Source organism: Akebia trifoliata, chromosome 12 (assembly GCF_017979445.1).
Source record: "Akebia trifoliata isolate Shusen 1 chromosome 12, ASM1797944v1, whole genome shotgun sequence".
NCBI lineage: Eukaryota > Viridiplantae > Streptophyta > Magnoliopsida > Ranunculales > Lardizabalaceae > Akebia > Akebia trifoliata.
In genome coordinates, this window is record NC_141386.1 from 35,919,208 (window position 1) to 35,942,428 (window position 23,221).

At 35.0% G+C, this 23,221-nt stretch overlaps 2 protein-coding genes across 3 annotated transcripts; both read right to left on the reverse strand.

Annotated features, from left to right (window-relative positions):
- Window positions 1-8,963: 8,963 nt before the first annotated feature.
- On the reverse strand, window positions 8,964-10,044 carry LOC147389950 (LOB domain-containing protein 1-like). The gene is made up of 2 exons (XM_086418809.1): window positions 9,808-10,044; window positions 8,964-9,607 (listed from the first exon to the last, which is right to left on the reverse strand). The coding sequence occupies exons 1-2, from the start codon at window positions 9,985-9,987 to the stop codon at window positions 9,293-9,295; spliced, it is 495 nt and encodes a 164-aa protein (XP_086274935.1). The 5' UTR covers window positions 9,988-10,044; the 3' UTR covers window positions 8,964-9,292.
- A 2,497-nt stretch (window positions 10,045-12,541) lies between these two features.
- On the reverse strand, window positions 12,542-23,160 carry LOC147389951 (dentin sialophosphoprotein-like protein). 2 transcript variants are annotated; one of them, XM_086417906.1, is made up of 13 exons: window positions 22,680-23,160; window positions 20,835-21,061; window positions 20,325-20,398; window positions 19,826-19,900; window positions 19,320-19,654; window positions 18,809-18,877; window positions 18,641-18,729; window positions 15,088-17,280; window positions 14,886-14,963; window positions 14,613-14,724; window positions 13,322-13,372; window positions 13,071-13,149; window positions 12,542-12,953 (listed from the first exon to the last, which is right to left on the reverse strand). In XM_086417906.1, the coding sequence occupies exons 1-12, from the start codon at window positions 23,046-23,048 to the stop codon at window positions 13,099-13,101; spliced, it is 3,723 nt and encodes a 1,240-aa protein (XP_086274032.1). In that variant the 5' UTR covers window positions 23,049-23,160; the 3' UTR covers window positions 12,542-12,953; window positions 13,071-13,098. The 2 variants fall into 2 exon arrangements, with proteins under 2 accessions (XP_086274032.1, XP_086274031.1); XM_086417905.1 differs by having other exon boundaries at window positions 12,542-13,149.
- Between the last annotated feature and the right edge of the window lie 61 nt (window positions 23,161-23,221).

The window sequence follows — 23,221 nt, forward strand, 5'->3', positions numbered from 1 at the left end:
AAAAAGGTTAAAAAAGATAAAATTAGAAATGGATGCATTTGAGAAAATATAGAAATAGTTTTGTTGTGTGGAGCGTAACAAGAGAAAGCAAATAAAGATTAAACGAACACACGAAGAATACAAGATTTATTTGGTTCAGCAAATTGCTTACTTTCACGGAGGAGATAGAGAAAAGTCCACAATCAACGATAAAAATTACACTCTCTGTCCTCTAATTGGTACAACTAGAACCCTGATTAGAAAATTCTAGTTTAATATTCTAATTACACAACTTAACATGTTATGATTAGATGGACCGTTATAGTGATTCAATGTGTCTCATGCAACTTTATACAATCCTCCTCTTTGCTCTGATACCATTCTTCAAATACTTGTAGATCAAAGATCTATAGGAGGTTGAAAAAACTTGTAACCTTGAATATCAATTACCTTCATTTTCTAAGATGACTTCTGACAAGTTTTTTTTAAATTCATATAGATCTTTGATCTACATGTATCACTTGAGATTAAGAGGTTTTTTTGGACAATGACATAGTTGGACCCATCCAATTAAGTTTGAGATAAGTGGGACTACTTTTGTGTCAAACTGGTTTCGAGGCTCTTGGGGAGAGAGAGAGAGAGTGTGTGTGTGTGTGTGTGTGTATGGGCTTGGTGGGCATTACTAATCCACCCATCTAACGTAAAAAAATATTGTGGGCCTTAAAGAAGGTCTTGGGCTCAGTCTCCATTAAAACCACCAAATGAACAGCATATGGTGTTTAAAAACACTGGACCTGTTTTTTTTGTTTTTTTTTTCATTCCTTGCATCAGTAGAGGTGTAAATAATGATTTTAAATTTCTTGAACAAAATTCAGCTCTATTATATGATCCACAAGGGGAGGTGCAAGTAATGCTTTGACTTATCTTGAAAATATCATTATTTTTCAATTGGAAGATCGGTGAAGATATAAGAGAGCAATGGCGGGACACAGTGAAGAGTGATCAAGGAATGGTGATCGCCGAGGGCTTTAGTGGGTGCATAATGGGACTTTAGTTTCAAAATATGTGAAATCAAATATGGTTTTAAAATAAAAAGAATGAATTCAATTCAAAGTTTATTTAATGAGTCGTGCTAATATGAACCAACCTCCCCCCCACCCCAACACACACATCCTTTGACACACGCCCCCATCACAGAACCGTAGATCATTTGCTTCGGGATACACAAGAAAAAGATTTATAGTTATGAATATCCCAAGACAAATGATCTACAGTATTGTATGGGGTAGGGTAAGGGGGGGGGGGTTTATTTAATTAAAAGAACCGCTAACGAGGTTAAAATAGAAGATTATATGACTTAATGGAACAACTTTATCATATTATGTGAGAAATTGAGAAGGGGCCGTATAGTGATTCAATGTATTTGATGCAACTTTAGATGATACTCCTCTTGAGTTTCTATTATTTTATGTCAAAATCATATTGTCGCATGTGGAGACATGGAGTACAGGTATGTAAATTTTTATGATTTTGAAAGGTTAGATAGAGTTTATTATTTTACCACCATCAATGATTTAATTTTCAACCAAAGAAGATCCAAAGTAGTACTCAAAGAAAAAGGAGTAAAGGGGACCCACCTTTGAATGCGTCTCGGTCCTTTGATCATCATTGTTTTGGCTCTCTTACAAGTTGAAAGGACGACAAAGATGTTTCGCTTAATTATGCACTCAAGGAAGACATGATGTAGCAACATCAACTTAAAGCTTACTTTTGTGACAATTTATTGATCACGTTTTTATAATGTGATGTACGATGTGCATCTCAGCAGACACCCTTTCGAGATTACAAATAAACATTCAACAAAGTTGTTTGAAAAAGTGGCACATGAAATGATCTTGGAAAATTAACGGGAGAGATTGATCGAAAAAAGTCCGATCTCTCGAATCTAATAATTGCAACTGTAAAATATAAGAATGTGTTAGCACTAGCGGTGCACATTGGATTGGGCCAAACTGAGACTCGAATCAAGGTATTTCGGATTGAATTGATTTGACTTTTGGGCTCTTCGATTCAATTCTAATTTGCAATTTTAAAATCATGTTTTATCATGACTCTATAAATTGTCAACGAGACCCGATAATTGGGTCATTTTATTTTCGAGTAGTTCAATACGTTGAGTTAGGGTTCTCGAACATGTCATGTTAGGGTGTAGCTTGAGTATGCCATGTGGGTAAGTCAGATTATCACGACTCTATAAATTATAATAGAAGAAGTCCTTCAATATGTGCAACTCGGCCATATAGATTTCTCTAGAACAATAACAACTTGGATCAAAATCGAACACTTCTCGTTATAACGAAATCATATATTAAAAAAAATCATTGAATTTCTAGTCTTGTGCCTTGTTAGCAATTTGGAATACAACAAAAATTCAATACATGAAAAATTCGAGTTCTATTCGATTTTAGGTTGCAAAAGTTCAATAAACGAAAAAAAAAAAAAATGCAGTAGATAATTTATATATGTATTATTCATCTCATTTCAAATATACAATAATATGATGGTGATGTTAATAGTGATGGTGATGATTAAATTGGTAATGGTGAAGTTCATGATATAGTGGGTGATGGTATAATAGTGATGGTGGTGATAATGAGAGCATTGAGGATATTGTCTCACTGATTTATAAAAGAAGATAAAAGTCAAGGTACAAATCAATAGTTTAAAAAATTAAGATGATATCTCAAATGAATATAGAGAGGTATATTATTATTTTTTTAAATAATGAAAGAGACATTTATCACATAAAAAAATTGATTTCTTTAAAATTTTGAAGGATAGCCGCTTCAAACCAAACTTTAATTACACATAACAACTTACAAGTTTACACTTTAAACTTTACAACAAGTGACAGTAGTTTTTTTTTTTTATCGAAATTTATAAAAATTCTTAAAAGTCATAAAATTCATCAAAAAAAAATGTGTTTTATTCTTTTTTTTTATTTTATACTTAAAATACATGAATTGTTCAGAATAATTCAATAACCAAAGAATAATATTTTCATTGGGAAAAAATGAAAAATTAGTGATTTTTGGTAAATTAAATGGGAGATTACTAACAAGGGTCTTGTGTGAAAAATACATAATCCTAACTGCTCAAGATCATATCACATTTTTTCCATTTTTTTTTCTTTGGTGCCTAGATTGAAATGACCAATGTTCTTGATTAGTTAGCCATGTGTCTCATGCTGAGACATAATACAATGAATTTGATTAGTTGAAAAAATGAAAAAGAATATAAATCTTTGAATTCTACGACTTTAATGCGATTATTGCATTTGAAAAGTGGACCCGGGAAGACAATAAAATTTCAAAATTAAAAGAATGAGGAACAACCAAAGGAAGTCATTTTCCAATTTTCCAATCTCTCTTTACTCTACCCATGTATCCTTTACATGACTTTTATTTTGATATCGATGCCACCACCACTATATTTGACCCATGACTATGTCGACGTTAACCTGCACGTGCCCAAGAATTGAATTAGTCGAGTGCTCTAAGAGATCGGGACAACTTGTATTAGACCAAAAATATTGTCATATTAAGCAGAAAGTAGAGATTTTCTAGTGACCAGTAATAGTTTCTACTGGTCCATGTTTTTATGAGTCTCTAGGATTACTTTCTTGTCTCCACCTCATGTCTTTGAAGTTTTGTGTGAGATTTGAAGTATGATTCTTTCCTCTTCTAGTTTAAGTCTTTTTAGCATCTAAATTAAAAGTTTTTATTATGAAATCAATAAACCATAGAAAGGGATTGAAAACGACCTGTCATGTGATGATGGATCCCAATCAAAAAAAATTGGGGAAAATTACTTGGAGGCCATGGCTGAGGGATTTCTTTTTCATTAGTCCTTAAGAATTAGGGTTTCTCTTAATAATTCATTTAGTAAAACTTTTATTTATAATCAGTCTATGTGTCCTAGTCATTCAAACTCACCATTTTCATAAATGAAAGGAAAAAAAATTGGATTTTTAGTATCCCAATCAAGTTTCAGAGACTCCATTTCGACATAAAGGATTTGAGAATTAAGAAAAAATCATTTTCAAATATTTTGAAAACATATATTAAAAAAAAAAAAAAGGATTTTTTTAATTTTTTGTTTTTTGGTTTTTTAAAGAATATTGATTAAGGATGGTTCTTTTATTTTGAAATCATCTAGACAAACTGTTATGTCAAGTTTTTAGTCGATCTTACTATGTATTATTATTGAGTTCGACATTATTTGTTATCAAGTTCAACAATAAAAAATGTTGAACTTGACAATAAAAAGTGAAGGCCTCAACAATAAATAAAAAATGGTGAGTTTAACAATAATAAGGGGTCATTAAGAAATACAAAAAATTTACTAAATAGACTATCAAGTTATCACCCAAAATTCAAGGACTATTTAAAAAGAAATCCCTTCCTTAGGGTCCTCCAAGTAATTTTCTTGGCACAAATTTAAATAAGGGGATACTTCAACCAAATTTCTAAGGGACAGTGCTGAAATGCCTAATAAATTTCGCTTTTGTGGCTTGGGTAATCATCTATGGTTGGGATCTCGTACAAGTTAACTGTCCTATAAACGACCCAAACGACACTTTTGTGGTCAAATCTACCATACCGAAGAACAGGAAGCTCTTCTTTTAATTAATTACATGTGCCACACATTTGCATAAATCATTTGGGGTCCACAATTCAGCATTCAATGAAGTTTGTTCAAAAATAATCCAACACAATGTTTCCGGACTAAAAGTATGGTTGAAATTCAAGGGTTAGAAACCCCACAAAGCAATGAATTTCGTGGGGACACCCCCCAGGGTCTGGTTGACTCTCGACTCAACTTGTTGCATGTAGGACTTTTTGAGGGAGTGGTGTGTGTTATCGTGGGGATTAGAAGTTTTGGATTGAGCTGATGTTTTGTAAGGGTGATCTTTATGATAAGTAAATCATCCTCACAAAAAATCAGCGTAATTTGAAATTAACCATAAAGATCACCCTCACAAAAAATCGGCACAATTTGAAACTTCTAACCCATAAAAGACAAACGTTTTGGCTTCATTTTGTCCCCCTAAGATTGTTTGTTGAACGCAACCCTATATATCAAAATATGATTGAAATTCCCTATTGTACCATGGATCAAAATGGTTATGAGATATTATATGTTTTTTGGATTAATTTTATTAAAACAATCTCCATTTTTTTCTTGATTTGAAATATATGTCTGAAGATAGAGATTTTAAATCTTTGATATAATTGTCTAATGTTAAGTAATAATTATTGATAGTTTACCAGCTCTTGTGACGTTTTAAAATTAACGTTAAAATAACAGTGAGACTTATAGTTAATAAACAACAATAAATATTTGTTAAAACAAAGGTAGTAAGAACAACTCCAACGCAGTACCCATCCCCTCCCAACTGTAGTTTTGAGTAGTGGAGTCGAAAAATGGTGTCCCCAATGCAAGACCCATCCCTCATCATTTTTTGTGTCTTGACATTTTCGATACCCAAACTAGGTACTCCCACTTGGATACCTATTGGAGGGAAAAAATTCAGGTAGTAATGTTGAAAATAAGTTAATTTTAGAAAATTTTAAATCTGAATTGAATTAGAGAATTTATAAATAATTTAGGGGTAGCATGGCTGGAGTGCATACTTCAGGATACTCATAATTGTCACTCATAACCACTAAAATGGGTATGGGGTATAGGCAGCACGATTGGAGTTGCCCTAAGTAGTGTACGGTTTCCTTTTTTTTTTTAAATCTTTTTTGTTTATTTTTTTATATTATTAGTAGAAATATTTAATATGAAAGTTCTAAAAGAGAGAGAGGGAAAGACTTAAAAGAATGTAGGTGGAGATGTGAGCTTGCTCTCAATAACCAAAAACACAGTCCTAAACTAAATGAAAGAGAGAAAATATGATAAAGTTTGAGATATTGTTATTCAATACACTTAGAATCAAAACCCTACTTTCATATGTTTTTCGGTCCAAGGGAGAACAGGAGGGGAGGGGGTGAGGGGGAATAGAAGGGTGAAAAAAAAGTTGGAATTAATCCCATGAGCTCATAGTTGTGTTATTAGCGATGGGGTGGGGTGATCGAAGTCCCATTATGCTATTGTTAACATTTTCAAAATTCATGCCTAGAAACTGATGCCTTGGACCATGTATATCTCTTCTTAGGGTTTCATCATCAAGAGTGAGAAAACACACCCTTTCTATTAAGAATAATTTACCAAAACGGTAGAGTTTTCAAAATTAATTCCGAAAACGGTACACTGTAGCAATTAATTCCGAAAACGGTAAATTTACCGTTTTCGGAATTAATATTTTTTACCAAAATGGTAAAAACAGTGAAATATTTTTTTTATACCGAAAATACCCTTTTTTGTTTTACATATATATTTACAATTTTAACCTTAAAAAAATGAAAATCCAACTAAAAAGATTCACTCTCTTTCGGTAATCCATCAATCATATATATTTATAATTTTTTTTTACTGAAATCAATTTTATTTTTGTAATTTCAGTCAAAAAATAAAAAAGGGTATTTTTGGTATAAAAAAATACATTTTACTGTTTTTACCGTTTTGATAAAAAAATTAATTCCGAAAACGGTAAATTTACCGTTTTCGGAATTAATTGCTACAGTGTACTGTTTTTGGGAAATAAATGAAAAGTTGTGCATGTTTTGGTAAATCTGCCTTCTATTAATCTTGTTGGTTGCACTAGATATCATTCAAGTGATGATGTGTAGTGCAAAGTGTACATTAAAAGCACCCCGGCACATTACGCATACAAGGAAACTTTGTTGCCTAGCATCATATTGTACTTTATATCACTTAAATGACTAAAGTAAATAAATATAATATCCAATATATTTTCAAAAAAATTCTCTTGTTCATTTCTTACGATGGACCATCTTATGAGTTATTATCTTATTTAATTAAGAATACATGGGACAAAAACGTTCTTCAACCTACGGAAAAACCAATTAACCAAAGAAGTAAAAAAAATCATTGAATATTTATTTTTATTGAATCTAAAGATTACTTTTATTAATTTAAAAGTTAATTATAAATGCAACTTGAATTTTGTCTGGGTTGAAATTGGTAATTCTTCTCTCTTTCTCAAAATGTAGATAATGGGTTTCATTAGCTGTAGAAAAATGGAAAAAGAAGAAAAATTCCTGAATTATACAACTTTATATGTTTATTGTAGTAGAGAAGTCGGATGGCAAGGAAACAAATTTTCAAAATTCAACAAAATGGGGAACAACCATCCAATCTGCATCATATTCCCTATCCCCAATCCTAAATTACCCAGTTGTGTTCACATGGCTTTGTTCCAATGTTTCATCCAATTAAATTTTGATGTTACACTTCAAAAACACATGCCCATTGACCCAATAAATAAAAGAATTGATCTCTCCTTGGACCCACACATTAAAATCCTACATTATTAGCCCCCTATATGTAAGGATTTTCTTAATCTCTGATGATCTTTGACTCAATTTTTTATGCACAACTCAATGTACAACTTATGAAAAAGCATTGATTTTGAGGAATATTAATTACCAATTACCTAATCATCTATTTTTTAGAAAATCCCTTAAAAAATTGATGTGTTGGGTCTCGGTCATCAAGAAGTTGATCAAGATAGAAGCTAATTGCACTAACTTAGCAATTGAATCCTTCTATTATGAGTGGCAGTCTTGTTGTGAAACCTCGCTTTAAGCAGTGTTGAATTTAGCGTCGAATGAAGTCCATGTAGCACGACTCAATAAAAATGGCTAACAGATTGTACTGCCTTTGGCTTTAGTAATAGGAAAATTCTATGGTCTGGATCTTTAACAAGTTGACTGTCTTTTAGTTGGTCTAACTAGGGACAAAATGATGGAAAGAAGTGCCACACATGTAAATCATTTGGGACTCATTCACAGTTTTTTTTTTTTTTTACGAAAAGAATGTTACAAATCATGGCTGTAATTTCGCCCCATTTCAAAATGTCTCAATCTACTTCAGAGTCAATAACTGATATGCTAGATTCAATGTTCTATGATTAATTATGTTGAAAGAGTCTCGATTTTTCTTGTACTGAAACAAATGAATCAAGACAAAATTGTCCAATGGCAAGTAATTTTTTACTTAGATGCTCACATTTTTTATATAGTTTCTTAGAAATCATAAAAGAGTCGCTCTAAATTGACTTCATTGGACCCTGCGAACAGAACATAGAATTTTTTTCAGTGTTGAGAGCACTGAAGAAACCAAATCAGTTCAGCATTTTTCATAATAAACATTTTTGGAGAGAAAGAAAACAAGGCATGTTAAAGGCACCCCAATTATTATCTAGGGCACCCCGAACAATTGACCAATTTTTTTTTTTATATCTTATATGGGTAAAAAGTTTCAAAATTAGTTGATTGGTGCAAATTATCTATATCTTGAGGAAATCATCCTCACCAAAAATCAGCCCATTCCAAAACTTCTAACCCCAAAATAAGTTGAAGAATCCCGGATGGTTCATTTATTTTTGTTTTGTAAGTCACTTTTGATGGGGTTAGAAGTTTTGAAATGGGCTGTTTTTCTATGACAGTAATATCCTCACCATAGAGATCATCCTCACCAAAATTCAATTGTGAAACTTTGAACCCATATAAGACAAAAAAAAATTGGCTATGGGATGAGGTGCCCTAGGTAATAGTTCGGGTGCCTTTAACACATCCCAAAGAAAACTAACCATTCTTCTCTTCTCTCCCCCACTTAAAGATCCAAACAAGAGAAATAGAGAGAAAATCATTTATAGAAAATCATTTTAAGCATTGTTTTTTTTTCCTTGATTGGTAGAAATATTTTTTCTAAAAGAAAGAGGAAAAGATATGTATAAAAAGAGAAAGAAAGAATCTAAATTGTGATAAAAGTAAGAGCGGATATGAACTTTCTTCTAATAATATAATGGGAAAGTTGAATAACTGAATATGATTATTTAATCAACCCCAAATCTTCGAGATAAGTCTTTATGTTTGTTTTGTTACCTCGGTGATGAGGTAAAGTGTGGGGTAGTTATACAACATATCTAGGATCAAAATCTCGATCGACTTCACACCTACCTATATCTAAAGAAAGGTGTAAAAAAGAACAAGGTCGAGAGCTATGGGTCGAAGCCCAATATATAAGGTTCTTCGTCGTTGGCATTTATTTCTGAAATCATGAATTTTTGCTAGCTGTTGGGAAACATAAAAAGCCAAGCTTTCTAAAACTAGATACATCTTCACAATTTATTGGACAATTCCGTGGGGTAGTAGCTCATCAAGTCGTCCTCGGCACGTTCAAACAACACATAGTCAATGGAAGAGATTTGGAGAAGAGGGTGAATATCAATTAGAATCCTTAATAGATTATCTCTTTGTTGTTGTGCCTCCACAACTTGGGCTCTTGCCAGCTCCAATTGCACCATAAGATCTTGAATTTGCTTCTGCAAATGAAAAACAGTGCCTGCACTCCCATAAACTTTATCTCTTAGCCTTGCATTTGCCTCATACACTATGCTCTTCACAGCATCCTCTCTCTCACTTTCCTCCACCATCTGATGAGACCACAACAAGACACCCAATATATTAGAAATTTCATTTTTTTTATAATAAAAGAAAAAATCATACTTAATTCAATCTTTTGATACTTCATTATATCGAAGAACAAAAAGATGTCATAATTTAGCATTAAAATCTTACAAACATGGACAGAAGGACATGAAGATCATCAAATCAATAGATCATGAGTACACACCTGAAGCATTTTGACAACATTGCTAGCACCAAACACTTTGTGCACGCTTACAAAATTTTCAGGTTCACTAGTTGGAAAATACGGTGCCAATTGGCACGTATCGTTACATTTCCTTCGAAGCATCCTGCACGCTGCACATGGTTGATTGAACTTTGATCTAGCTTGCATTCCCAGATCCATATTCTGTGTGTATACGTTTGTGTGTGTTTTTTTTTTTGCAAGGAAAGTGTAGGGGGGTGTGTGTGTGTCTCATGTGGGGTTTATATAAGAGAAGAAGTCGTGTCTGCTAAGGATGCTTATTTACACTCTGTGGGGTCCAACTTATCAAATTGAAATTGTGACTAAGATCCATGCTCATGTGTTGAAAAATATGGTAAGATAAAGAAGGTCTGAATCACACTTGGAATCCAAAGAGCTAATAAAATGATGAATTGTGACGAAAATTAATTGAAGATCATCTATGTAAGAAATTATGACTTTTCCTTGTGTGTTCAATTCATCTAAAGAAACTGTTGTTTGTCTTGATATCCTATTTCCGCTTTGGACTTTTTCTAGTCTCAGCCCATGGGTTGAAGTTCTCCATCAACATGACCCATAGGATTTGAAGAAAAACATAGATTTCCTCCAGATTAATGCCAATCTTTTAGGAAATGGTATACTTTTCTTAGGGATGATTCTTCTTGGGAAGCCAGAACATTGGTTGAAGCTGGCCTTTTCCTTGTATGTCTGTTTCTGGGACAGCATCATATATGCCAGGTTCAGCGTATAGTTTTAAACTCATTGAGTCGACTCGAAACTCAGCCAAGTCCACTAGTTGAACCAACTTTTATTTATTTTAAAAAAAGAGTCGTGATAATCTGACTACCCCACGTGGCATACTCAATCGACTACCTGATGTGACAAGTTCGGAAACCGTAGATCTGTTCTCTTCGGGATACATGGTTGCACTTCCCCATAAAATGTGTATCTCGAGGGAACCATGTATCCCAAAAGAGCACATATCTACGGTTCTGAACTTGTCACATCAAGGTAGGCGATTGAGTTTGCCACGTGGGGTAGTTAGATAATCACAATTCTTTTAAATATTTATAAATTCAATATATATTTTTATTTTTTAGTTTTTATTTGATTTGTCCAAGTTAACTCATGATTTTTTTTACTTGACTCGATTTACTCAGCTAGAGTAATTAAATGAGTCGTGATAATCTGACTCCCCCACATGGCATACTCAATCAACTCCCCTGATGTGGGGTGTGCCAAAATCATAGATTTCCTTCCATCTCGAGATACACAATTGCATAGATTTATGGGGATGTGTGGTTGTGTATCTAGAACCATAGATTTTCTCTATTGCTTGCACATTCTCTACCTATGAATTTTTATTTTAAGATTTCAAATTTTGACAAAGGTCATGAGGCCCACATGGATTATTATATTGGAAATGGTACACCACCATCTTTTAGATTTCATTAAAAAAAACTCTCGTAAAAAAACGATGAAAAAAAAAGATTTTTCAAGCTTGATCCAAGGGTTGAAAATGGAAGGCTATCGAGCACTCAAATTTAAAATTTTAATTTTAAATTCAACAGTGAAAAATAATTATTTTTAAAAAAATTCATAGAATTCTGTCTCATTTGCAACACTGTGGTATTGAATCATGTTTTCTTTCTTATTGCTTTCGTCATGTGTGTCATAAGTCAAATGGGTGTTGTGCCAGGAGAAAAAAATCACTCATTATTTTTATCCAATATTGGCATGGTTTATAATCTCAAACTAAAATGATTTTTTTTTTCTTTTTTTAAACTATAATGGTCATCATGCTAAGATTGACTCACTTTAGAGTTAGATGGACCAGCATGATTTTCTTCTGACCCTATAAGAAGGGTTTATAAATAATATTAATAATAATAATAATAATAATAATAATGGACAAATAGAAGAGGCCACAAGGAAAAATAAATGATTTTTTCTTTCTTTAGGCTAGAAATTGGAGACGAGGTCATTTAAGTCATTTCCATTTGTCATCTCGTTGGTGGAAAACACGGGTGAATGGTATGACAAAAGATAGACTGAAAATGATACTAAGCCCAAAAATTTCAGTCTAAATGGTAGAGACATCTCATCTTTCTTGGTTATAGATCATAATAATTTTCTGCGGCGTGCCTTTGACATATGGTCTCTGCCGTGACATGGGCTAGAATCAGAAAAAATTATGATTTTAGTCCATGTCACATCAGGAAGTTGAAGGGGCGTCAGAAAATCACAACTCCCACCTCAACATGCACCGATGATTCAATCCTTTTAAGTGATTCTAACTCCTGACCGCTAAGAGCTCAGAGTCACAAAATTCTCCAAACTTTTCAAAAATTTGCCAAAATAAGAGATCAACAATATATCTATTGATAGCCGAATATGAAGGACATTTATACACGTTGAACCTCAAATGTTCACCTTATCGGATTTTTAGAGAGGTTGTAGATGAATAATTTTCCAATAACCCAAAAACTTCATTTTTATAATCCCTAAAATTCACCCGAATTTTTTACCACTAATCAAAATCCTAAGAGTTTGAAGATGAATAGTATTTGAACAACCCGAAAAATATCTTTTTCAGAACCCCTAAAATTTACCCGAATTTTTTACAACTAATCAAATACCACAAAATAATTCCTAAATCCAAATTTGTTTACCACTCGCATGAGAAAAAAAATAATCTTGACATGAACAGTTGATATAAGTTGCCTTGATATGAACTGATTGATATAAGTTGAAAAAAATAATCCCTTGGGGACCTGTACACTTCTTATATAACTCAGTCTTATTAAAATAACACAGATATGTATAAAACAGCTTCAATTCTAATATCGCTCGCACGCATTTGTTCTCAACGGCAAAAAAAACAATTCTTGCTTCAATTGTTTCTGGCAAAAGTAGCAACTACTGCCTAACTGCATAAAATGGGGCCTCGAATATATCATCTTCATACAGCTTCTCCATAATCAAGTAGACAAGTTTCTTGGCGTTATCGGCTTAACTTTCGACTTCATGCACAATGGATGGGGACGATATACACTGTGACTCTGAATATGTAAGTGGGCAAACCAAGAGTAGACTCTGCAACGCTTCTGTACACTTCAACTAGAGCCCTTCATCATCATACCACATACATGATCAACAAACAAAGACTGTTGCCCACCATTGCAAGATACCCAAAAAAGAAACTAATTGAATAGAGCATGAAGTGATGGACTCTTATAAACAACCTTGGTATCTGAAAACAGCGTTAGCCTTTCATTCTCTTGTATATGATAGTGAAAAGTCTTTGATTCTCCGCTTGAGGTTCTGCAAGGAGAAATACCACTCACATCAGAAACCAGATTTGAATCTCCAATGCCTAAGCACAACATTGGGGTCCACAAAACAAATGCAATATCTCTATTCAATAATAAAAAGAATTTGAGGAAACGAATTTCAAAACAGTCTAACAGTAGGAGATCGGGTTTGAAAAAACTACCATCAGTTCTTCATGAAGCACAATGAATATCTTCTTCAGCCGTTTATGCCTCTGCATCAATTAGACCATGAAATAACTTTAAGGACTGCAAAATGTAAGTACTGAAAAGACTAAAAGAGAAATAGATTAACAAATTAGACATCGTAGAATATATTCTCTTCATCCAATGATGCTTGGAACTATAGCTATATTGTCTCATTTTTTAATATCTCGAAACATGCTAGTGTAGATACTATCAATATGCCTTGTCAAGAAATGTATGGCAGTCTCAAACTTCATTTTTATGTTTTTTTATAAAAATAAATAAATGGTTTCTACAAGAGGGAAAGTGTCCAACATACTCCATACACAACTTCCGAAAGTTTTTAAATACAACTAGTCATTTGAATAGTCAACCTGCTCATAAATCTACTTCTCTAACTGGATAGCTCGAGGTTGTATGGAAATGCTACCTTTTACATGTATTTCCTTCCATATCTTTATTATTGAAAAAAAAACATGCCCCCATTTATAAAAGTAAAATTATAATTTCACAATATATGTTGGGGTTTTGGTCTTTCGAATGCACTACATCAAACACTTCATAACTGAGTTGAACACCAAGACAATTGTCCATGCCATTGTTACATAGCTTGATATCAATATTGACTAGTCTTGTTATGCTTAGAGAAAATTTTCCAGCATTGCCACAACAGATTAAGGATTGTAATTATTCCTTGTGCTTTTCACAGCAAATTATCTATGCTTTTCACAAATCAGACTGATGTTGGAGTCCCCCCATAGATGCAGGAAGAGATTAGTGAATAATGAAAGAAAAATGCCCAACAGAATAAAAGAAAACAGTGGAGTACATTAATAATTAGGTGTCACATACTTGTTTGAATTTAATAATTTAAAAGCGTTATTGGAAGTTAAGAACAAATATTGCATTGCAGGGTGGTAGTATTCTTGCTTGTGATTCAAGTTATAATCGGTAGAGTTCTTGAAGCTGCAAATCGCTATACACTAGTTTTGAAGGTTAGACACCATTTGTTTCTGATAAGTAAAATTCATTATGGCAAAAAACGAAGGGAGGTTGAAATGACAAGCCTGGAGCAAACTTAGAGACAAACATCCTTAGAACTACCAACACATCATGGATGTTTGCCACTTTAATTTCAGGATGCCTGATATGTTTACTTAGTAGGTCTCAAGCTTAACCAAAATAATAGTGTATCCCAAGGTGATATATGCCCATATATTTTATTTCAATAAAGGTTTCCTGATAAAGAAGCACAAGAAAATCACATACCATTCCACATTGGCGATACTTTTCCTTCAATTGCTCCAATATGAGAAAATATCCCTCCAAATCCTTGTCTTTTGCAAGATCAAGGTCACGACCAAGTTTATTGAAGTCATTCCTGAAAACAATAATTCTCAAATAAATGATCACAACTTTGCTCAATTTAAAGATAAGTTTATGAACCAAGAAGCATATAACAACACTCATCAGACACATAAGAAGTAAAAAAAAGCAAAACAAATAAACCCATTTATGGAGCAAAAGAAAACCCCATGGTACCTGTAAGTCTCTAGGATCTTGTTTAAGGTGCAGTAACTATCGTACTTCTCATTATACTCTTGCACATATTCTTTGTATCTGTAAGATGCATGTATCATAGTTAGCGTTGAAAAAAAAAAAACTGTTTCAAAGTGAATTGCAGTATAATTGCCACGTTGCTCAGGAAAGTACATCAAAATAACCAATCAGTATAATTACTTACTGTGAGGGATCCTTTATTGGTCCTCTCAGATCTGGTTCATCTTTGTCATATTTAGAATACGAACAATTATCTTCATCCGAAGAATATTCCTTCCTCTTCTGACCACTATTATTGCTCTCCAGCACAAAGGGATCCTTTCTATCGTGAAAGTCTGTCACTGAATTAGATTTATGGGGTTTAGTTTCTTTGATTGTACTCGCACCCATTGTTCGTCCTTCATTTTTAGTGGAATGCTGCTGAGTTACACTGCTAGGTGCTTTCTTATGAATGCCTCCATGGCCGTCCATACCATTCTTTCTAGATTGAATACCCATGTCTACCGATTTATTTAGGTGTATCCCAACTTCAGAGTCAGCACGATCTACTCTTGGAAACTGATGAGCTTGAGATGGCATGATTTTTTTCTGTGGCCTCATTGAGTCTTCAATATCATTTTCTGCAATTCTCTTCCTAAATGAGCTCTCTTGCTGACTAGGAACTTCAACTTTAGAATCTGGTGAGGAATGCTTTCTAGAGTCCTGGTTTGTCTTTCCTGCAGTTCTTCCTTTACCCGAATCTGAATTCAAGTCATCTGAAGGATTCAATTTATTCTCCAATAGTTTGAAAGAACTTCTCTTCTCAAATTGTTTCTTACCCCCCTGGGTCTCCTCCGCTGGTAAGGGCTCACGAAGTTCACCTAACTCCAAGTCTGAAAGCTCTCTTCTCAGTAAATTTCCCTTCCCATTAACCACCGGGAACTTGTCCACATCACTTCTGCTATCATCCTTAGGAAAAGAACCCATATGTGAGTGTGCCATCAGTCTAGCATCCTTCGTCTTTCCAACTTGTTCGCCATGTTTTTTGTAATGCGAGTTGAATGGCATTGATGGCTTGCCTCCACCAGCATCTTGCCTAACATTTTTAGTAAGTGATTTCTCATAAGCATAGGCATCTTCATCTTGTGGTTCTCTATGCATTTTTTCTTTGGTCGTGCTGAACTTTTCATGCGCATGCATGCTTCTCAAAGACCCATCTGATTCATCCAGGATAATAGAGCTCCTGTCAGAATGTTTGATATCCCCGCACAAGTTCTGAGTAGATTTTCTGGGTTTCTCCATAGAATCAAGAGCGTTTCCACGTGTACTCAAATCCCTAGATCTTCGACCTGACTGCTGAGCATCCGGAATAGATCTTCCTGGCATAGGTAGTCCATATCCTTTCTGTGAGCCGGTATCTGCACTTCCATCTCTGCCAACTCTGTCTGTCATCTGTAAGGTTCTATCAGGAGATAAATAGTGTGGACTCCCTGAGAAAATAGAATCCTTATTTCTCCCAGAGGTCTGTGGTTGAGCCAAGCTTGCTGCTTCAGACCTTTTAGTTGGATCGGAACCCATTTTGGATTTGGTTTTCGTTTTGGATTTGGATACTCTTTCAGAGCTGTCAGAATGCTCAAGTCGTGAACCATCCTTCATATTCTGTCTTCCATTAGCAAAATTTCCAACGTTGGACAATTGTTGGCCCTCTCCTTGCTGATTAGGATCTGGGGAAAATGGTATAGCCTCTTGTAAAGATCTTGTGTTTGCTTTGTTAGGAACAGAATCAGTAATCTCAACAATTTCAGCATCATTATCATCACTGGGTAAGTCTTTAGCGGTTACAACTGCAACTGATGCTGGACCATCCTCTTTAGCTTCACCAATGCCGTTTTGCTCAATTCGGCCATCAGGAATTATCCACGGAACAGATAGGGAAGAGGCCCTTGGATCAAGCTTTTGCAATTTAAGCCCAGCATCATCTTTGTCATCGTCAGTTGTCATAATATCCACATCCACATCAGACCCCTCCTTGTTGCTGGAAGAATCATCACTGTCACTGTCACTGCTGCTCCCACTACCACTTCCCGCAGGACTTCTGCTTTTACTCCTGCTTCTACTCTGACTTCCACTGTCACTTCCAGAGTCGCTTCCACTGTCACTGTCACTATCACTGTCACTTCCACTTTCACTAGAGCTGCCTGCATGCCCTTCATTAAGATCGGAAGCCTTCTTATCACCAAAGAGATCAGGAAAATTTTGTTGTGTATCAATCTTCTCCACCAATTTTGATTCTTCTAGTTTTGGGCTTAGCTGGGATTGCTGCTCCACCTCTTCAGTTGTGGGCCTTGTGGCCGCCTTCTCTTGAATCAATGTTTGATCATGGGCACATTCGGGAGAACTGAAAAAAAGCAAATCATTCCCATTAGAGCAAAGAAATTTCTTAGTAATATCCAAGAGATAATTCTGTGTAGACAATTTTCTAATATCAAGCCTTTCCCTATTAAATTTTAACAAGAACTTTTATGGGAGATACAACCAGTGGGACTAAGGACCAAAGATTCAAGGTAGAGAAACAAATGCACAAAAAGATGGCAAAAATGGGAAAAGGGAACACCACATTTTGTTAGATTTGTATGATACACAAGTCAACCAACACCATCCATGGATAGTACAGTAAATGGCTCTCAGGAAAGTGCTAAAATGGAAGTGTGCGCAGAAATATAGATACAGCAAGATGTACACAAAGGATACAAGCTACTTGGCCCTCATTGTGGACCCTGAAATTACAGTGTAAGACTCCCCATCACAGATTTTGGGGCACAGTGAGATATACATTACAAGAGCAAGGAAACATGGCTGCAATGATTTAACTTAATGAATACTGAGCATCCATTCAGGTCATACTTTCATAGACTTGGCTAATTGATGTACTAGATTTTTCTTTTCCATCCACTGCTGTAGGAGTGATCCATATTTATGAGGGTAAATCATTTGGTTCGCGTTCTCTTGTTTATCCCAAACATAACTTTTCACACCCATTGGTAGTGAAGGATGATTTGGAACACACTATGTTCGACCATCAAAGCGAAGAAGGTGCTTTGGAGGCTGGTATTTGTTTTGGACCATATTAATGGGTTGAGCAGGGAGATTACAGTGATTTTTCTCACCCTAAACAAGAAAATGAGCTGACCAACTCATCGGCCAGAAATAGGAGATTGGAGACATACCATACGTTAAAAAATTTCTTCCCTATTTCTCTTACACCTCTAATAAATTTCTTTTTTATTATTAAATATTTTGTTCATCTTAGATGCTTTAGTTCACAATACCAGCTCACATAGGCTCCTATATATGTATATATAAGTTACTAGAGGAACTAGTGAGCAAGCAAATGGACATGCATAAGAGATTTGAGGTTTGGGCCTCTTAGATGAAGAGTCGTCTAACATGAATCGAGCACAAAAGGTAATGCTGATTGAGTTAATGCATAATTTTTCAGCCTAATGAGGAATACATAACAATGTAGATTAGAATATATCAGCTTTATGTCTTAGTCAGAAGGAAACATGTAGCCCATCACAAAGACCCACATTCCTTCCAGGTCTTCCAATTTGTTAATACTACATTTGAAAAAATTTCACTTTCTCGGCCACTGTAGCCATTGTTAATAAAACATTCAGTTTTTTTCAGGTGATTAAATTATATGACTTAGATGAACCATACTAAACTCGCTATTTTCATAATGAAATGACAGGTACCTTCCACTTTCAGATGAAGGTTTCTTGACGCTCTCCAAATCCACTCCTGGTTTCAAGGTATACCTTCCTGGAGCTTTGAAAATTGCAATCTGGTGATCAAGATAAAATAGGAATGAATAAGAAATTTAAAATAAGTTAGAAGTAATTGACTCAAGGGTTCTCACTTACCTTTTTGATGATAGGTTCAATCTTCTTTATAGAGTTAGGAATTGTGTCCCCAATTGCTTTCTCCAAAGCCTAGAAAAGCAAGAGAATAGATAAACAACAGAACAATACAATCAAGAGTTTTAAATGCTAACTACAATAATTCAACAAACGGAAGGAAAAAGGGGCTACAGGTGTAAAAAATCGAGATTTACTAATTATCTTTCATGACAAAATAGGAAGGAAGAACATCATGATCAATAAAACATGATTCCAAAGTATATTATGCAGGTTGTAAGGGATCAAAAACCCTTCACATTCTGTGGATCATATAGTTCTTATTTCCCTCTTCAAAAAATAAAATAAATAAAAATAAAATTGACATCTTTTTTTTTTAAATCTTACCAATGGAGACTTAAAAACAAACTCATTAGAAAGTGCAGCAAACAGAAAATGAACGAATTTCTAAATCCATCCCCCAAATGAATTATAATTAATAATAAAGCAGTTTTAATTCAGTTGATTTAGTAGTCACCTTTAGGCTCAACCCCTTTGGATTCTCCAAGAGTTGAGTAATCAGCATACTCTGCAAATCCATTGGTGAAGATCCAGAACTCCTTTTATTTCCTGTCCTGTTTGATATTTCTTTCTTGGAGTTGGCAGTTTCCTCTTTACTCGTCACTTGAGGGGTAATAACTTCTTCAATGCTTGTCTGACACCTTGTAAGGTTTCCTAGCCCGAAAGGAGATACTGAAGCACGTGATTGCTCTGGTGGAGAAGGTACAGGTGAGACTGATGGCCTGACCTTTGCAGGAGTTGTTGAAGACTGCCCCAGCCTAAAACCGGATTTAGGAGGACCTCCAATTGCAACTGGTGCAAGATAATAGGGACGAAATGAAACAAGTACGGCATGCAAGTAATAGCATATTATCAACATTTTTTAATTAAAAGGTAAATGCTCACGATGAAACATATTAAATGGGGACAAGAAAAATATCAGATTCCATAGAAAGCTATTAATCTCTAACGGGTCTCTATTACCTTGAGTTGGTTCAACTTTCTGCTTTTTGAATGCAGGCTCTTTCTTCGGTTTGATAGGCATCCTCCGCGGATTCACTGGCAATTAGATTTAAATGTCAGATATGTTACACAAAGAAATAAGAGTCAAAAGGTGATTTAATATTGCATAAAGAAAAAAAGAGAAAACTCTAAAGGTATTGAACATTCCAAATTGAAAAATCATATTTGGCCTTTCTATGAAAGTGTTGTTATGATGTAAGTCCCTTATCTTTTTAATTTCAGATAAACCAATATGTGTAATTCTTGTTGTCTAACCAATGGAGGAGAAAAGTTTTGAAAAAGTAATTGATTTTTTTTATATTAAAGATATAAGTTTATAATATCTATAGAAGTTTCTTAATGTCGTTTTACCCTTGAATTTGCAATTTTTTGGTTTGTGATCTTTATTCTCACAAGTCAGAGAGAAAGAAAAACACAGCTTCTAAGAGAAAATGGATTCAAAGACTAAATAAGAACTCACCTTCAACTGCAGCTGGAGCCAATGTCTTCATTTGATTCTTCACAGATGGGTTCCCATGGTCTAAGACAATAGCTCTGTTAATCAGGAAAAGAAAATTATTTCTCTAAAATAAAGCAGCACGTTCAACAGCCGCCTTAAGGCACATTTTTTGACATCCAAACTACAGATTTACTTTCCATTCATAGTTCAGCAGAACAGAACGGTGATCAATAGTCATCCTAACATAATCTGTATGACCTGAATGCGGGGAAAATCACTAAACAAAGCTAGTGCATCAATTACATGATAAAATCAAAAGAGCATCACACATTGAAACTGCATTGATTATACATGTATGGCCATAATATACTACTAAAAGCATATAGAAGAAACAATAACCCAAAACTTACGCAAGTACCCTCCAAAAAGATTAATGGACCCATTAAGAAAATGATGAAGCAAGTTGAGAAAGACCTAAACTTATGGACATTGTTACGTGGCTATAACAAGTGACTCCAAGAAATAACGTACTTGCGAGATTTGAGTTTGCGTTCAGCCTCCTCCGACCGCATTTTCACATGGTTCTTTGCAGATTCATCCAATATGCGTTGCACATTTAGTTTGCGCCATGCACCACCAGATTCTACGAGTAAACCATTTCCATCTTCCCCAGTCTGACGTTCTTCATAAATATCACAGAGATCACCCAGTTCGTGTGACCATGTAAATCTGAAGTCCTTACCCCCTACATCAATAACCTGATGCAAAATTGAACGTTGTAAAGCTTCCATTGCTTAAAAATGACAAGGTCACAGAAATATGACACAATATGGCTACAAAGCAATACCCAAGTGAGCGCTTGTCATGAAGGATAGATAATGTGCACATGCAATTAACAAGATACGTAAATTTCTACATACAAGATTGTGCAAGTGAAAAATAAAATGATTTGGATCAAATATATCAGATGGAACTATGGTTGAAGTACATGAACATGGCCTACATGATATAATAGCTGAGGTGTGGCAAAAGCCGCATCATGTGTGTTGTTGTTAAGAAGCCTGCTAGTTTTGAGATCTTTGTGCATGCTTGCATATAACGAGAATCTAAGATGTGATGTTGAAGTACAAGAAGCTTGCCCTAAAAACAACAAATGAAAAGATAACTCCATACATGCACTGCCAAAAATGTCAAAAAAAGGTTGATGCAAGAAGAAGATGAAATATGGGAACCAACGAGCTTTGGGCACAATGGCCAAGGCATCCCTCCAAAAAGGGAGAGGTCTTGAGTTCAAACCCCCTCGTTGCCCACCTACAGTGATATATCCCTACTTACATGGTATGTGGGATATATGTGGTATATGGGGTATCGCATGTACCTAGGGGATTTGGGTGAGATATGGGGCTCTAAGAGGCCAGTTTCCTCACCCATGTTGGTTGGGCCTACAGGTCCGAAACCCCCGTAACTAAAAAACTGAAATATGGGAAATTAAAACCTGATTTGGGATTTTGGGTAAGGATTTGGGCTACAATAGGGTTACCTAAGTTTAGGGTAAAACCCAACAGCTTTGCAATTACGATTAAGGTTTTAGGTTTATTTGATCAAAGAAATAGTTAAAGGTTGAGGTTTTTAGGTTAAGGATTCCCCATCAAAGGTAATCAATAAACTAAACTGTTCCCAACAACATTAGGGAGAAATCTTCAAAGTGTTCTCTTCGGTAAGAATTTTAAGTGTTTTGTTGAGTTTTAAGTGTCGTGAAAGTGTAGAGTGAATTTCTAAGTTTTCTCGGGGAAAGTCAACTCAAAGTAAGGTTGGGGTCTCAACATGAGTGTCACGCAGGTATGGAAGCTAGGAGATGCTTTGTCTATAACATTTAGGTAAAATACATTGAAAATGTTGTTGGCTTAAAAAGTGGTTTTTAGTTTAAACTTAGTCTACTTGTTCATAAGTAAATACATTGAGTGAAATCATTTCTTCTTCAAGTTCAGCAATCCATTGAAGTGGAATGACACTCCATACCACTTTTAGACTTCTTCGATTATTGATAGTCGATATGTACTTTCCTTCAATTGTCACTCTTAATAGTTTATAGTTTTAGATTACTTCTTAATTCGTAATTCGAAGTACCATTTAGAGACAAATTAAATATAATCCACTCTTATGACCTTTAGTTATCTCAAAATAGAAGACTAACATAAAATCAACCAAAACAGATAAGGAATTAATCGATGCGAATTTAAAATCAATGTTAACAGCAATGGAAGCAATAAAACCAACCAAAGAATAGGTATCGATCATAACAGTTGTACTCAGATTGAGAAGAACTAAAAATGCCCCAAAATAGAATAAAATAAAATAAAATATCGAAGAACTCACGTTTCCAGACGGATTATTCGTATTAGGGTCGAACTTGATCCTCGCAGCGCCGCCTTGGGTCTCAACGCGTCTGATCTCGTCGACGAGGTCAGGTGTGAGTCGAATAATCATGGCGAAGGCAAGGGGATCGCCACTGACAAGGCTGAAGGTTTCTTCGGGCACCGAAGACGGGACCGCAGCAGGGCCGGTGCTGATGTGGCGATTATGAGATGAACCGCTTACAATAGGGAGACGACCGGAGATAGCGCCGGAGGGGCCGCCTGGAGGACGGTGAGGAGGCGGAGGAGGAAAGGAAGAATGGATGCGTTTCGCACCTCGACCACCACCGTTACCTCCACCTCTACCAAGTTTTCCTGAACTTCCGTACATTTGTAAGCCCTTTATTTAAACGTGTACACCTCGGTGTAGGTTAGCTAACGAACGCTGCAGAAGAAGGGCAGAAGATTTGAGAACAAGTGGAGAGAGAGAGAGAGAAGGAGAAGGTTATTTTGAACTTCTTTATTTCTGAAATTAGAAGGTAGATTACCGGAATAGTCTTTTTA